Raw genomic sequence first — 17,055 nt, forward strand, 5'->3', positions numbered from 1 at the left:
TCCAAATTAATGAAATTTTTTGGAAAATGGAAGATTCCTTTTTTGAAATATTCTTTTTCTTTTTCTAACCTAAGATTCGTTAGCATTAATGAAAATGAAATCTGACTAAAAGTTATTAAGTTATTAGCAACAAAAATATGACCTTTGAACCTATATAAATACCAAACTAAAGCGAATTACGAAATCTGAAGAACTTTAAATTTTGTATGGCCATGGAAAACATTTATACCAAATATTATTAAATTCAGAAGAGTAAATGTTCAAAAATTAATTTTTTTATCAAAATCTTTCGTTTAGTTCCAATAAATATTCCACAATTTCATATTTGTTTGTAATTTTCAGGAATCTACATCACCTACACCATCTATAGAGTTACCTCAGAAAACCGATGGAGCACGAGTTATACATCAACAAATTCTAAACCCTCCTGCCATTTCCTCTATTCCGCACACCCGAACTTCAGATTCAAAGATCTCTAAAAACAAACAAATTGGTGTAGACTCACGGGGAAATAAATATGTCATAATAAAAACACCTCCAACCAATATTATCGTCCAGCCATCACTAACATCATCAACGTCTGCCGCAGTAACAGCTACGAATAATTTTGGTACAACCATAACCATACAACCAATTCCGCTTTCGACCAGCGAGGTAACCATAACAAAGGCAACAACAAAAACTAAAAATGTTTCTGCATCGGCACCGTCATCATCACGTAAACAACAGCAGCAGCATATGAAACAAATTTCGATAACTGTGCCAGCAAAATCTCCGCTTCAGATTTCGAAACCACTGGAAGTGGCAGCAAAGACTCCACCACGTAATAGACGTAAAGCAGCACATGCTAAAGCTGTTGCCGCAGCAGCAACAGCTAATAGCAACATCAATAGTGCTAAACATAGACAGGCCATGGAAGCATTAAGTAGACGTTTGAGTATTGCAACGGAAGCGCCACCTTTAGCAAAACTATCGAGAACACCAACAACACATGTACAAACACAAATATCTAATAATAGTAATCTAACATTTTTCGCCGATACTCAACTATCTAATATAGCTCAACAACAGCTAATGCAGTTACAACAGCAACAACAACAACAGCAGCAACAGGCAGCAACACAGACATCATCACTACCGCCTCCAATTATATTAAACAAGAATGCCCATCAACACTCGGTTATACCACGTAAACCCAGAAAAACACTTCTGCAGCAACAACAATTGCAACAGCAACAACAACAAGCTGCTGACGCTGCAGCAAAATCCTCACAATTATTACAACAGTTACAACAACAGCAACAAAATCAATTACAGCAGCAACAACAGCATCAACAAATTCAACAACATTTTATTACCCAAATAGCAGCGCAACCACAACAAACACAACAGCAGCATAATTTATTACAACCACCACCCCTACAACAAATCCAGCAACAAACGGTACCAGTGCAACAACATCAACAACAAATAATACAACAAAGTGATGGAATTATAATTACAACAACCGCCACAGAAGATGTAGGTTTTTCAATTTCCTTTCATAGCAGTGATATTAAATTTTTGCAATTTGGCCAGTTATTGCAACATGCAAATCTATTGTATTTATTTTGCAATAATAACTTATGAAAATCCGCCATTTATTGAAACTGTCAGCTAATAATCAAATTTTATTGCTTACTAATTATGTTTGTAACGTGCACAAATATTGTCCCAACAAAAGTATACCAATCAGGTTCACCTTTTGAGTCGATTAAGCGATGCCCATTTGTCCAATCCTTGTAATCAAACTACAAGTCGCAATATCTAATGTATGGACCATGGACAAATCATAGACATACAAAAATGTAGGTAGCCAAATAAAATTCATAATTTGTATGTATACACAAATCATGACACTTAATTCTATGATGATCGGTCCATAATTAGTCACAACTCCGTTATAAGGCCCACTTCCGAAAATCGCATTAACGAACATAAGTAGTCATGGAACGTCTTGACCATCAATACTTTCTTAGGGTATTATATGGACGACGGGCTTGACCGTCAATACTTTTTAACTAGTTCTTTTTAAGAATTTCTTTATTATTTCTTCTTAGGGTATTATATTATATGGACGGGCTTGACCGTCTATACTTTTTAACTTGTTATTTTTATGAATTTCCTTATTATTAATTTTTTTTAGGACAATGTCATCGATTCGAATACCCAGCTGATAGCATTACCAACACAACCCTATCCCGGTTATGCGGAAACATTTTTGCTGTGCAAAGTTAAGGGTAACACATGTAAGCCAGTCGATAATGTACCGCTGTATTTAAATCATCAGTTAAATGAACTTGTGCCGGTACCCCTAGAAGCCTTAGAAGGTGGACACAAACCGCAAGAGCATCAAATCGAAATTAAAGCAACTAATGTTCCACAACAGATGTTGGTGGGCCAAAGCAACTCACTCCAGAACAATGAGGGTAATCTACAAATAACAAATTTAAATTGCAATTTGATCGAAGGTGAAATGTCATCAGGTATTGAGGCGGAACATCAGTATAATCAGCACAACCAGCAACAGCAGTTAATGGAAGAATGTGCGGTGGATGAAAATGCTAGCAATAATCAAATTAGAGATTTTGGTGATACCCAAGATGTGAATTCAGAATTGATTCCAAATAATGGTATTCTGCTGAATATAGAGGGCCAACAGGTACTGCTAGATGCCGCTACATTTGCCCATTTACTGGCAAATCCAGATGCTAATACTCAATTGATATCCGATGATGGTACTGAGTACGTCCTGACCCATGAGGTGCTGGCAGCTCTTCAAATGCAACAAGAACAACAACAGGCCTTGGAACTGTCCAATGCCAGTGCAGCTGCTCAACAACAGCAACAACATCAGAACATGGAGCAAGCGGGGGCAAATGATATACTTGCTGCTGCTCTAGCTGGTTCCGAATTATATGACAGCGAAGTACTCTCTATAGATACATCACAGGCCATGCAAATAATTGATGGCGATGGCAGCATAGTATTTCCAGCTCAAAGTGGTGCTATAAACCAACAACACTTAACCCCACCAGCCGTTGTCACAAACGCTGTTCTAGACCAATCGCCCATTATGTCAGCACTTGAAGTACCCTCCTCCATAGCGACGCAACACAAGCTGCATGGCACTCAACTGATTACCGTACCCTCTTCTCATCACTTGGCCACATCAACCAATGCTGCCTTGGGCGTGGGCCGTTCAAATTTAGAAGATAGTCTAGCAGCCATTGGTGTTACCACTTCATCATGCATGTCTTCTTCACTTGGTTTACCCATTACCGTAACGAATCCAAATATAGCATCAAAAGTAACATCGGCTGGTCCACTTAATGAAATGTTACAATTTGTTTCACATCGTCCGGCTACAGCGGCCGCTACAGCAGCTGCCGTTGCCGCCGCAGCATTAGCGGGCGAATCGCGTATTTTCACCGATTAGGTTTTACTCAATGAGGATGAGGTGGATTTATACGATTCAATTGTTGACACACACTATGAAACTTTCTAAGGTAAAATACAATGTGTCAGCTTTTCATTTCATATGTATATTTATTATTTTGTTGTTTAACAACTAATTTTAACAAGAAAAGAAACAGAAAATTATGAATATTAATTTGTTTAGCCTTAAAATGGATAACATCCATCGCTTATTTGCGACAAGATGGTCATAATATGAAAAAAGTAAATAATTTCGAGTAAAAATGTCTTTGAATATTTGAAGCTGAATAACTTGATGCAAATATATTATTTGGAAAAATAAAACCTGATCCCGAATTACCTTACCACATTCATGATCAAATGAACTTTATTAAGGAAAAATAATGTCAGTAGCGATATTATAACAATAATAATCAAAAACATATAAACTTTTCAATTGATTTAAATACAAATATTGACCTTTATGACAACAAATCTCTCTCCAAAAATAACAGATATTTAATTAAGAAATACAACTATCTGAAATATTTAAGCAATGAGCATGTTTTCTAGTACTCAGTTCAAAAAATTCAAATTTTGACTTGTTACCATCTTGTCGTAAATGAGAGACATGAAGCCAGAGGTTCGAATTAATTAATTCAATTTGAAATCTACTCACTAAAATCATAATTCGGAATTCAAAAATATCTTTCATTCCATTAATCCATTCCCAACATCTAAATAGAATTAATTCATAATGGAATTAATTCATAACAGAATTCATTCAATCTTTGAATTATTAAATTTTTATTAATTCATATCTAATACAAACTGAATTAAGCCTACTTTTAATAGATTTGAATAAAATTTTAATCATTTAGCTATTTTGTAATGGATTTTAATTAAAGAAACCTTTAATAATTCAATACGGAATTAATTATATAAAGAATGAATTCAATATGGAATTAATACGTGCTGAATGGTTCAATGGAATTTTTGAGAGTATATATTTAATTTGTTTTTGAAAATTTAATTAAGAATTAATTATTTCGAACCTTTGCATGCAGCGTGTAAAATAATTATTCTTATGAGGATTCAATCTTTGGCAAATCATGAGGTTTATTGAAAATGTTTGCATACTTTGCTTCATGTTTAATATTCCTGCAAACAAATTTTAAATGTTACTTTTAATTTACGGTGGTAAAACCTGAAGAGGAAATCAAGGTATGAAATCAATAATATACACTATAAGTTAGTGTTCCAGACATCTTAGCGAATTCGAAATATTTGCAAAAAAAAATGTTGCTATTTAATTTGCACTATCTACTAAATGAATTTTAAATTTCTTTCTATGCATGACAAAGTGTTTTCATTAGTTGTGCAGATTAGTAGTACAAGGTGTCAATACCAAACTCCCTTACAGAGTTCTGTAAGTATGTACTTCGAGTTTACCAACCGATTGTAATACATTGTAAGTTTTTTAAAATAAATCGAGATTTCACTAAACTATACTGAACCCCCGTTTAAAGATTTAAACAAAATGAATATAAAAGAAAATTAATTGTAAGTTGTAAATTATATTTTTCATATAATGTTATCATATAGCATTGTCTCCCTTTTTCACTAATTTCATTATGTCTAAAACCCCTAAACATACATATTTTAAATTACACAATTTTATTACCATAAGACTTTAGTTTATAGAACAATTAAATGTAAAACAAATCGTGAAATTTTAATTACATTTAAAATGTATAATTCTTTCAAAAAATACCATACAACTTTATTTTTTTTGTATTAAAAATTAAAAAAACAAAACTATAAAATATTTGTAAATTATAAATAATCAAAAATGAAAAGAAAAGAAAAATTGTGTAGTAAAGCCTTAATAAAAAAAATCTACTAAATTAAACAAAGAAAACAAAATAAATTAAACATAAATATATATTATACTCCCCCAAATTAATTAAGAAAATATAATATTTAATGTCAAAACTATATTATGTAATTGAATAAAAAAAAGAAACAAAAAAAAAAGTAATATGAGTGTAACATCGATTATATATTATTTTAAAAGCGGTTATTTTATTTAATTGACAACTCTTTTGTAAAAAAAAAAATATAAATAAACATGCATGGTTTCCTTTGGCCTAGCGTTTAGTTAAAAATACATATAAAATATATATTTTTTTACATTTAAACATTTTATTAATAAACTTTTATTTTTCGAATCAAATTAGCAATAAAACTGTAAAAAATTCATACATATACCTTTACATACATACATTTTCCTATGCAATTTTGATATTTTCTGTCTTTTTTAGTTTCTGATAAAGTTAACGATAAATAAACATAAATAAATAATTATAACATATAATGAGTTTCATTTTTAATAGGCATATCTAATATTAATAGCCGGTTTCGGGCTGTCTTGAAGATTAGTGATTAAGTTTAATATTCGAATGTTATTTGATCGGATTATAATCAGTTGTTGACGAAGATTATATTGAAATATCGAAATATATATAGTGAAATCTGTACAGACGGAATGACGAGTTTTTCGTTCCCATGCTTTTTGTAATATTTGTATAACAAATTATATCAATTGCATTTAAATTTAATTTCTGGAATACGGGATCCAAAAAAGTACCAAAACTCACTTATTTTTTTGCAAAAATTCAGATTATGTTGGATTTTTGGTGCCTTTGAAAAGTATATCAGTTATTCACCCCTATCGTAAGAATTTTTTTCCAAAATTGCAATCGTGAATAACTTTTCCCTTAAATTTTGTTCCCTTTTTTTTGGCAATTATGTTGGATTTTTGGTGCTAGCTTTATTAGTTCCGGATACGTAGAGATACATATTTTACTCGTTTTTACCCCCTGAAATTTCGATTTTACAATAATTCCTTATTATTGGATCTACACATTGGAATAGGGTCCTACATACAGAATTTCGAGACATATACATTTTTCAAAAGTTCAAAATTGGGAATGAATTATTATTGTATGGGAAAAAATTAGGAGTGAGATCGAAAAAAACTTAACACAAGTTTTTTCTTAAAAATTTTAACCCAAGTATTAATAGTTTTTTTTTGTCAAATTACCTTTGAAAAGTATATCAGTTATTATATTTAAGGTCAATTATGTTCATTTCTTGTTAATCTGATTAAAATGAGTGACGAGAAATAAGTGAGTACTAAAATTATTAAATATTTTCAACGAAGCCCAACTTGGTCCTACAAAAAGTTGGCCAAACAATCAAAAGCCTGCCGTCAAACTAAGTCCAATGTTATTAAACACTATCGGGAGAACTTGTCCGTTGATAGAAAACCTGGATCAGGTAGAAGGAATGGTCCACATGATGTTTCTAAAGCCAATAAATAGAAAGCATTTTCAAAAGAGCTCCCAACTCATCCGGTAGGAAAGCTCAGTTCTCGGACTATTTGGTACGAAAAGTTAAAGCCAATGCAGGTTTAAACACAAACAAAACCTCGAAAGTTCCTGACAGGTTCTGCGCACCGGAATGACCCGAGTTCACTTCAAGGGCTGTCAACTCAGCAAACACTGCTGCTACAACAACCACAATATTAATTTGTACCTGCATTCTTATTGGTCAACATTGGTGCATAAATGATACAGTTGACGCTGAGATGATCGTAGAACAATCAATTGTAATTTCAACAATAGTAATTTGTACCTGCATTCTTATTGGTCGAAATTGATCCATAAATGTGGAAGATATGAGCGAAAAAGCACAATTGCCATTTTTTCAAAAATTGTTTTATATAATTCCAATCTTAACAAAGATCTGCCAGATCATGCTTTTCGGATTATCGCTATTGAAAATCATCAAAATCTGTTTAAAAAATACAGTATTGTCAGATGTAATGCAGTTATACATTTTCGAACAGGCCCATATTAAGGAAAATCCAATCTTTCAGATCACCCTCTTTGAATACATCAGCCACATCAATTAAGAAATTGCTTTTAGAACTTTCAAATTCTACTCATGTGAAACGATTTGGCTGAATTTTTCTTCGGTTCTTTATTTCAATTTATTTATTTTAATACGTAGAGAAATTAAGAATATCTCTGTTTTACTTCTTAACTCTGAAATTAATTTTATTAAATTGTTGTTTTAAGTGAAGACATGAATACTGGGGCCGACCGTGATCGAATGAGCTATCGTAAATGTTCAAAATTGTGTGCTAAATACATTGTAATTCGAAATGATTCCCTTTCGAATTAGGGTGTAACCCCCCTGACCCATTTGGCATGTTATATATAAAGATTTCTTATTTTAACCTCATGTTTAGTCGTTATTCTATTACATTATCCATTCTCTTAATATATAATTAGTCTCACAAAATAAATAATTAAAACACATTCGACTTCTGTTTGGTTGTTTAATGTTTATTTTATATGTATATATTTTTTTCTCAACAATTTGTTTAGTAATATGACAACTTTATTATGGTTTATTATTTGTATCTAATTAAATATGCGCGATAATTATTGTTACGTTAGATTTGACTTACAGAATCATCTTTCCTTAACATTTTTCTTTTATTCATTTAAATAAAAAAAAACAATCTTTGAGATAAATGGCGAGAGGAAAAAATAAAAAACAGTAGAGAAAAAAATTAAATCAAAATAAGGAACAATTTACAAATAAATAGTTAAAAATAGTAAATAATTGTTTTCAAAAAACGAAGTTGGCTGTTTTTGTTACAACTTTTGAAAATAAAACTATGTATTTTTAAAATAATAATAATTACAAATAAAATAATACGGCAAAGGAGGGATAATGTTAGATTAATTAATTAAATTTTTGAAAATACAAACATTTGAAATGTAGGTATAGATGAATTTTTGAATTCTTTTTAAAAAAAACGTTTCAATTAATTAAGTATTCGAACGTACAATACTATCCGTTATGATTTTTTGTTTTTTTTTTTTACTTTTTTCCTTATAGAGTTTAAATGTGTATATAACAAGCACACACACACCACATTTTTAAAGCGTTGTAGTTAAGTGTGGATTGGGGTGTATACAATCTTTTGGTTTTGTGAGTGGTTTTGGTGGAGTTAAACGGCAGTAAATTAACAAATTTACAGTTTAGAACAAATTTCATTTGTGAACTCGGAACACTTGGCTTTGCCGCCCAAATCGCCGGTCAAATATTTGCCTTCTTTAATGACTTCGAAACAGGCTTTTTCAATTTTATCAGCATGAGAGTTGAGTTCCATGTGTCTCAACATCATAACGGCAGACAACAATAAGGCAGTGGGGTTGGCCAAATCTTTGCCAGCAATATCGGGGGCAGTACCGTGCACCTAAAATATAATTAAACAAATAAGTCAATTTACAAATATTACCAAAATTCATATAAAAAAACTTACAGATTCAAAGAGGGCACCATTAAGACCCATGTTACCGGAGGGTGTCAAACCCAAACCACCAACCAAACCGGCGCACATATCAGACAAAATATCACCATACAAGTTAGGCATGACCTGAAATAGAAATAATAATAATTTCCTTCTTTTTTTTGTATAAATTTCTTATTAAATCTTACCAAAACATCATATTTCTTGGGATCTTGTACCATATTCAAGCATACGGTATCCAAATAACGTTCCTCGAATTTAATTTCGGGGAAATGTTCGGCCATTTCACGTACACAACGCAAGAACAAACCATCAGACATGCGCATAATGTTGGCCTTGTGCACAACAGTCACCTTCTTTCTGTTGTTGTTTTTGGCATAGGTAAAGGCATATTCAGCAACACGCTTGGAGGCTTCTTCAGTAATCAATTTGATACTTTGCACAACACCATCGACAATTTCGTGTTCAATGCCGGAATATTCACCTTCAGTGTTTTCACGAATGGTTACCACATCAACGTCATCGTACAATGTCTTGTAGCCCTCCAAACTTCTGCAGGGTCTTACGTTGGCATACAAGTTGAATTCCTTGCGGAGAGCCAAATTCAAAGAGCGATGACCCTTACCGACGGGGGTCATCAAGGGGCCCTTCAAACCGATTTTGTTTGTGTTGACCGAATCAATGGCAGCTTGAGGAATACCGAACTTACCATCTGGACCCTTAAAGAAAGAAAAACAAATTAAGAGTTAATTACAACATATTGTGCATATGTGTGTGTGTCGATATTTTAACTTACTCTAACGGGTGTTACATCAACAGTTTCCCAATCAATGGGAACACCGGCAGCGGTAAAGATTTTCTGCACAGCGGCGGAAATTTCAGGACCAATACCATCACCAGGAATAAGGGTGACCTTGCGTGAACCCGATGAGTAGGCACGTCCAGAAACGGGAGTTGTGTTAATCTAAAATATTTGAAGAAAATATTTTTTCTTTTAATATTCTTTAAAGTTTTTTTTAATGTTAGTTAGTATAAGATAGAACACCAATTGCAGTTAATGAGTATAAACTATGTTATTAAAACGAATAGTTTGATAAATGAAAATAGTAAAATTATTGGGTTTAAGTACAGATGTGCATACCAAGTATAAAAAAGCTATGAATTATATTCGAATAAGAATTGTATAAAAGCGCTCAATTTCAATTGTATAAAACTTCGTAACCGCTTCTAATTTTTTTACAATATTGGCTTTTATTAAAATCCTTTTCTTTTGAACACAGGAAATTGAACCCAAAAATTTTCCTGGTCGAGACTGAAATGGAATACTGTTCTCTTTTTGGATGAATTAGAATACAATTTAAAAAGGCCAAAGGGGCCCCAAGTAGTCAAATAAACGGGGAATATAGAAGCCTCGTCTCACCACAATCGCAGACTTGGAGCCATCTGTATAGATGAAAAACGTGTCCCTAGAGAAGGTAACCCACCCGTTATCGATACATAGAAACGTCTGTCAAGAAAGGGTAGAAAGTGCAGTAGTCAATGTTTGCAGGTACTAGTACTCCATACATTAGTATGGGCTTTGCCACCATGTCAAATAGCCATTTCGCATTCATAGAGTTTATACCCCAAGTTTTCCCAATGGCCCTTCTACAGGCATAAATAGCAATAGTTGCCTTAAACGAGCTCGCTTGGGTATTAAGGCTCCAGGATAGCTTGAAGTCTAGAATGATACCCAGGTACTTCGCACTATCCGAGAGCCTAAGATCCACCCCTAATGGGAAGTATTGTTTTCTGTACCTTATTGAAAAGAGCACAAGCTCCATTTTCCCAGGATTCACACCCAGTCCACTATTAGTGCTCCAACGGCTAAGTGTACCAAGTGAAGTTTGTAGGCGTTGTGATAATGTATCAAGATGTTTCCCAGAAATGTCTCAATTGGTAAGAAGTCTACCTATGAAGCAAAAAGAGGACTGTTCTATATCTCTGGAAATATTTCTATTAATTTAAATGCAAAACCTCTACTTGTTTTATTAATACAAAATTAATATTTTTGTAGAAAAAAACTCTCTATGAATATAGTTCCTCGATATTTTAATGATATAGGTACCTACTAAAAAATACAATTTCTTAACAACTGCTTTTGATTTAGACATTTTTATTAAATATTTGGAAAATGATGTATGTGATAATGTTGTGTTTTTATAATTATTCCATTTTCAAATAAGCTTCATATTATTAAGATCATTAACAACAATATTTTTAAAAATACAATTATTATCATTACACTAAAACCTATAATTAAAATTATTTATACACATTACAAACATGTTAGCAGTAATTTATTGACCGTAAAAAATAGACATATTTAAATTTTATGACTATAGCCTCAAGTCACACGAAACCTATAAACAAATTAATTGAACAAATTGCTATTGCAAACAATTGCCATTTGATAGTAGCAAATTACTACTGTATCGTCCAGCTGTCTGTGCTAACTAATTGAAACACTTTTACCCCCGTTAACACGAAGTCTGGTTATGCCTTAACTAATAGTTATACTGTCGGTTAAAATAATTTTTGTATGAAAACTGTCAGTATAACTATTAGTTAAAACATAACCAGACTTCGTGTTACTGGGGGTTAGTGTAAAAAATCTAAAAACAAAAAACACAGACAAAAATTACATAAGAAATTTAAGGCCGCAAAAAAAACGAACAAATACAATAGAATTTCTTTTAATTAATAAAAAAATGCTAAAAAAAATAAAATTGTAACCAAAATATCAAAATAGCAATGATTAATTAGAAACACATACTGGACCTGGTTTTTTTTGCACAAAATTTAAGCCAAAGTTGAGGTTAAGAAAAAATTTAAAATTATGAAAAACCTCATAACTGATAAACAAATAGTTTTTTTATACATCATAATTAAAAAATATATATGTATTTAACGCCTATGACGATTTCTTAAACAAATTTGCATTAAAAGAATTGTGCTAAATTGGTAGAATTTTTTTTTTCATTTCTTCTGCGAATGGTTATGTAAAAATTTTGACAGCAACCGCAAGCAGACTCTTATGGCGAAAATTTTCAAAAGCACCATTAGAGTCTAATATGCGTTTGCCTTAAACACTACTTTATGGAACCGTTTTCATTAAAACGGACTCATCTAATAGTACCTTGGCATGATTGGCCACTTCTACCGATTCCCGGCCGCCATTAATTCCAATACTTTTTAACTAAAATTAAAGCAAAAAGAACAAAAAAGGAAAAACTTCTTTGGATGTAGTGGTTTGTTGGTTGGGGGATGTGTTAAATAAGCTTCAAGAGTTAGTTGGCTTTTTTATGTTTCATTATTTAACACCAGTTTTCTTTCTCTATGAAACATTCAGTGGCAATTTTATATTAAGCTTACAATCTTTTGAATTAATCTTGCTGCCATGATTTTTGTTGATTTTTTTCCTCGGGTTTATGCAATTTTCTTATATTTTTCACAAATTATATTTTTCACCGCACACACACACGTCCGGAATCCGTTTTGCCACTCGATTGAAAAAAATTTAGCGAATGGTTGTTTAATTTCGCACTAACAAGAATTTTCCTGCACAAATTATCAGCACTGTATGTAAAAATCATGTGGCCATACTATATTATGCACGGAAAGAAATTTTTGGAAAAAGTTGTAAAACGATTAATAAAAATCACTATAGAATTGTTTTGGAACAAATCAAGATACCTGTAACAATTTCGGGAGCACGCAGGGACTTTCTATTTTGGGGTATATCAATGTGGTTTCGCTAAAAATACTTTTTCGGTATATCAAAATATTTCAAGTGTGTAGTTCATGTTATACATCAGATGAAAGGTATTTTGATGCATTATTTAATGACACTCATATTGTTCATATATCTTATTAATTATACTATTATAAATAACGATTTTAAAGTCTTATAACTCTTAGAAGACAGAGATCAGGCAACAAATTTTAAAGTTTGAGTGCTTGTATGAGAGCTATCTGCTCAAAAATTATTAAAATACAAGCTGATTATCTTGAATTTATTTAACAAGGAAAATAGTAAAACGTTTAATAAAAATTCTCACAGTTCAAAAATTGATTTTCGGACAACTATAAATACAAATAAATCTAATTATGATAATAAATAAGTTAACAATTCTGGTGTTTTTATGGTTTTGAAAAATAAAAACGCTAAACTAAACATTAATACGGCAGCATTTCCCAACAGCACATATGCACAGTGTATAAACATATGGTAGCACTGGAAAATTGCATGTTTTGGCGCACATAAACAACAGAACATTTACAACGATTGTAAAATTTGTTAATTTAATAAATAAAATATGCCAGAGGTAGAATTAACTGCAGATGAACTTAAGAGGCGTAATTTGCCATGGTAAGTAAACATAGAAATATTATGAACACAAATAGATCAACCTATATACAAATAAACTTTATGTAGGATTGAAAAATATCGACCGGCAAAATTTGATGAAATTGTGGGTAATGAGGATACCGTGGCCCGTTTATCCGTCTTTGCTACCCAGGGTAATGCTCCCAACATAATTATAGCGGTAAGTAAATCATAGAAATAAAGTGCTACTCTATATACATAAGCCTGTGTGTTGCTTTGGTAATAGGGTCCACCTGGTGTGGGCAAAACTACAACCATTCAGTGTTTGGCCAGAATATTACTTGGTGACAGTTATAAAGAAGCTGTTTTGGAATTGAATGCCTCAAACGAGCGTGGCATTGATGTAGTGCGTAATAAAATTAAAATGTTTGCCCAACAAAAAGTCACACTACCCCGTGGTCGCCATAAGATTGTTATATTGGATGAGGCGGACAGCATGACCGAGGGTGCTCAGCAGGCTTTGAGGCGCACCATGGAAATTTACAGTAATACCACACGTTTTGCCCTGGCCTGTAATACGAGCGAAAAGATAATAGAACCCATACAGTCTCGTTGTGCCATGTTGCGTTTTACAAAACTATCAGATGCCCAGGTTTTGGCCAAACTTATCGAAGTGTGCCAACGTGAAAATCTCGAATACGATGAAGAAGGTCTGGAGGCCATAGTTTTCACGGCACAGGGTGATATGAGACAAGGTTTGAATAATTTACAATCCACAGCTCAAGGTTTTGGTAAAATAACGGGAGCAAATGTTTTCAAAGTGTGCGATGAACCTCATCCTATGCTTATACAGGATATGTTGCAACATTGTGCTGAAAATGATATACACAAAGCCTACAAAATATTGGCCAAGTTGTGGCGTTTTGGTTATGCCGCAGAGGATATTATTGGTAATATATTTCGTGTCTGCAAGCGTTTGAATGTGGATGAACATATGAAGTTGAATTTTATACGTGAAATTGGAGTGACACATATGAAAGTCGTTGATGGCCTGAACTCCTTACTACAATTAACTAGTTTGCTGGCTAGGTTATGTGAAATTGCAGATGCCCAGTAAATGAATATGTGTATTTTTAGTGATTTAGTTATTTTTATTGAATAAAAAATATTAAAAATATAAAATTGCTGTTTTTCATTTACAACTTAAATGTTGTAGAAATAATAGTTGCGCTATTGCTTATGAAAGAATATTAATGAACTGACTACTTTCTTGGAGCTAATTCTCTTGTCGGTTTTGATAGTAGCTCTCGAATGTCGGACTTGAAATTCAATTATTGTTTTTGAGAAATTCAGATAGAGAAATATGCATCAAAAATAGAATATTGGAATTTGTACTAATTTCAGCCAAGGTAGCTAGCTATTGTGTCTTATAGTTGTTTACTGAAATATTTTTTTAGTGTACATCATTTTATGTGAAATTTGTATTTATTTTACAAGTTATTATGAATATAGCAAATTTTCCATAAGGGAATTTTTAAATGTTAATATGTTTTTGTGATGTTATTTTCGGGTAATTATGTCAAATTTAGATTCATTAGATTCACTCATATCTCCGATAATTAATATTGATGATTTTCAATAGCAAAATTCGCGTAGGAATATCCATTAAGCAAAAAACCACGACTACCTCGAAGCTGATCTATTTTTCACCAAAAATTTGTTTGCCAAAATTTTTTTTCCAAAAATTTTTTTTAGTAATTATCTGAAAGTGTATTTTGGTAAGGTAGCTATTGTGTCTTATAGTTGTTTCCTGAAATTTTTAGTGTACATCATTTTATGTGAAATATGTATTTATTTTACATGCTATTATGAATATAGCAAATTTTCCATAAGGGAACTTTAAATGTTATTATGTTTTTGTGATGTTATTTTCGGGTAATTATGTCAATTTAGATTCATTAGATTCACTCATATCTCCGCTAATTAATATTGCTGATTTTCAATAGCAAAATTATCGTAGTTTTTCACAAAACATTTTTTCAATAAAATTTTTTTTCCAAACATTTTTTTTAGTAATTATCTGAAAGTATATTTTGGTGAAGACACAGCCAAATAAAATTCTTGTTTCGATTGAGGTATTAATTTTTAACATTTCCTCTTTTATTCAAACGAAAAATATTCGAATAATTTAATAGAATATATTTAAAACCAGAATGTTTTTAATAATTGTTGTGTTAATGATTAGAAATACAAAATTAATAGTATATAGATGTAAATAATAACAAAATAGAGCATTTTAATTATATAAAGTTTCGCTAAATATTATATTGATTCCAAAGTATTTTTAAATTCATATAAGGTTTTCCGTAAATTTTTAAGTCTTTTGATTAAAACAGATTATAATTAAAACGACTTATTGTTAAGCCTTACATAAACGTAATTTTATTGCGGAATTTCGGTTCTTTCAGTTTATTCAAGAAACTAAACCGTATTTTTTTTGAGTAACGGGAATAATCGCACACCCAGTTCAAAAGTGACAAAACTCAAAATTTTAATTTTTCAGAAATCGAAAATAAATATATACCAATTGAAACATAATGAACGACATTAGTGTTTTTTTTAGCAACAGTTTACAACAACAGAATACACTGATATCTTGGTTTTGAGTCACTCCTCCATTTTCGAAATAACGGTATATCCCGAAAATACGAGCTAACCTAAAAAAACGGTTAGCACCACAGAATTCAGCATACCCGAATTAGTTAAAGGCACCTTGTGCCCTTCTTGACAGAAAAAAGTGTCAGAAAAAAATAGATTTTTGTTCAGAAATATGAATGATCATATTTTTCTTGATAAACGCTTTTTGGCTAAATTATTAACGATTTTAGAAATATGAGTGATCACAGATCGAGCTCCTTTTCTTGATTAAACGCTTATTGGCCAAGTTATTAGAGATTTTAGATATTTTGAATTTTTATATAAAAAAGTAGATTTTTGGCCAAAAATATTAACGATTTTAGATATTGTGAGTTTTTATATAAAAAATCTATTTTTTTGTCAGAAATATGAGTGATCACAGATCTCCTTTTCTTGATTAAACGCTTATTGGCCAAGTTATTAGCGAATTTATATATTTTGAGTTTTTATATAACAAAATTGATTTTTGGCCAAAAAGATGAGTGATCACAGATCGATATCCTTTTCTTGATTAAAAGCTTATTGGCCAAGTTATTAACGATTTTAGATATTGTGAGTTTTTATAAAAAAAATCGATTTTTTTGTCAGAAATATGAGTGATCACAGATCGAGCTCTTTTTCTTGATTAAACGCTTATTGTCCAAGTTATTAGCGAGTTTAGATATTTTGAGTTTTTATATAAAAAAGTAGATTTTTGGCAAAACAGATGAGTGATCACAGATCGAGCACCTTTTCTTGATTAAACGCTTATTGGCCAAGTTATTAACGATTTTAGATAATATGAGTGATCACAGATCGAGCTCCTTTTCTCGATTAAACGCTTATTGGCCAAGTTATTAGCGAATTTAGATATTTTGGGTTTTTATATAAAAAATCGATTTTTGGTCAGAAATATGAGTGATCACAGAACGAACTCCTTTTCTTGATTAAACGCTTATTGGCCAAGTTATTAACGATTTTAGATATTGTGAGTTTTTATATAAAAAATCGATTTTTGTTCAGAAATATGAGTGATCACAGATCGAGCTCCTTTTCTTGATTAAACGCTTATTGGCCAAGTTATTAGCGAATTTAGATATTGTGAGTTTTTGTATAAAAAAATCGATGTTTGTTCAGAAATTTGAGTGATCACAGATCGAGC

General features: G+C 31.6%; 3 protein-coding genes across 5 annotated transcripts in view; 2 read left to right on the forward strand and 1 right to left on the reverse strand.

Moving 5' to 3' along the window:
• The window catches only part of LOC135959048 (mucin-17), a 66,198-nt gene extending 60,365 nt beyond the window's left edge, over nt 1–5,833 (forward strand). For both annotated transcript variants that reach the window (XM_065510048.1, XM_065510047.1), the window contains 2 exons: nt 343–1,521; nt 2,186–5,833. In XM_065510048.1, the coding sequence (XP_065366120.1) occupies nt 343–1,521; nt 2,186–3,478 (2,472 nt within the window). In that variant the 3' untranslated portion in view covers nt 3,479–5,833. The remainder of the gene's footprint in view (nt 1–342; nt 1,522–2,185) is intronic.
• Nucleotides 5,834–7,850: 2,017 nt separating this feature from the next.
• Idh3a (isocitrate dehydrogenase [NAD] subunit alpha, mitochondrial) lies at nt 7,851–12,421 on the reverse strand. Of its 2 annotated transcripts, XM_065510053.1 has the most exons (6): nt 12,263–12,398; nt 12,027–12,086; nt 9,645–9,812; nt 9,037–9,567; nt 8,861–8,974; nt 7,851–8,794 (listed from the first exon to the last, which is right to left on the reverse strand). In XM_065510053.1, exons 1-6 carry the CDS (start codon nt 12,287–12,289, stop codon nt 8,570–8,572), a joined length of 1,125 nt encoding a protein of 374 aa, XP_065366125.1. In that variant the 5' UTR covers nt 12,290–12,398; the 3' UTR covers nt 7,851–8,569. The 2 variants fall into 2 exon arrangements, with proteins under 2 accessions (XP_065366125.1, XP_065366126.1); XM_065510054.1 differs by lacking the exon at nt 12,027–12,086 and having other exon boundaries at nt 12,263–12,421.
• A 705-nt stretch (nt 12,422–13,126) lies between these two features.
• On the forward strand, nt 13,127–14,399 carry RfC4 (replication factor C subunit RfC4). Its single transcript, XM_065507054.1, has 3 exons — nt 13,127–13,259; nt 13,326–13,437; nt 13,504–14,399. The coding sequence occupies exons 1-3, from the start codon at nt 13,207–13,209 to the stop codon at nt 14,332–14,334; spliced, it is 996 nt and encodes a 331-aa protein (XP_065363126.1). The 5' UTR covers nt 13,127–13,206; the 3' UTR covers nt 14,335–14,399.
• Nucleotides 14,400–17,055: the final 2,656 nt, after the last annotated feature.

This window comes from Calliphora vicina, chromosome 4 (assembly GCF_958450345.1).
Source record: "Calliphora vicina chromosome 4, idCalVici1.1, whole genome shotgun sequence".
NCBI classification, from domain to species: Eukaryota; Metazoa; Arthropoda; class Insecta; order Diptera; family Calliphoridae; genus Calliphora; species Calliphora vicina.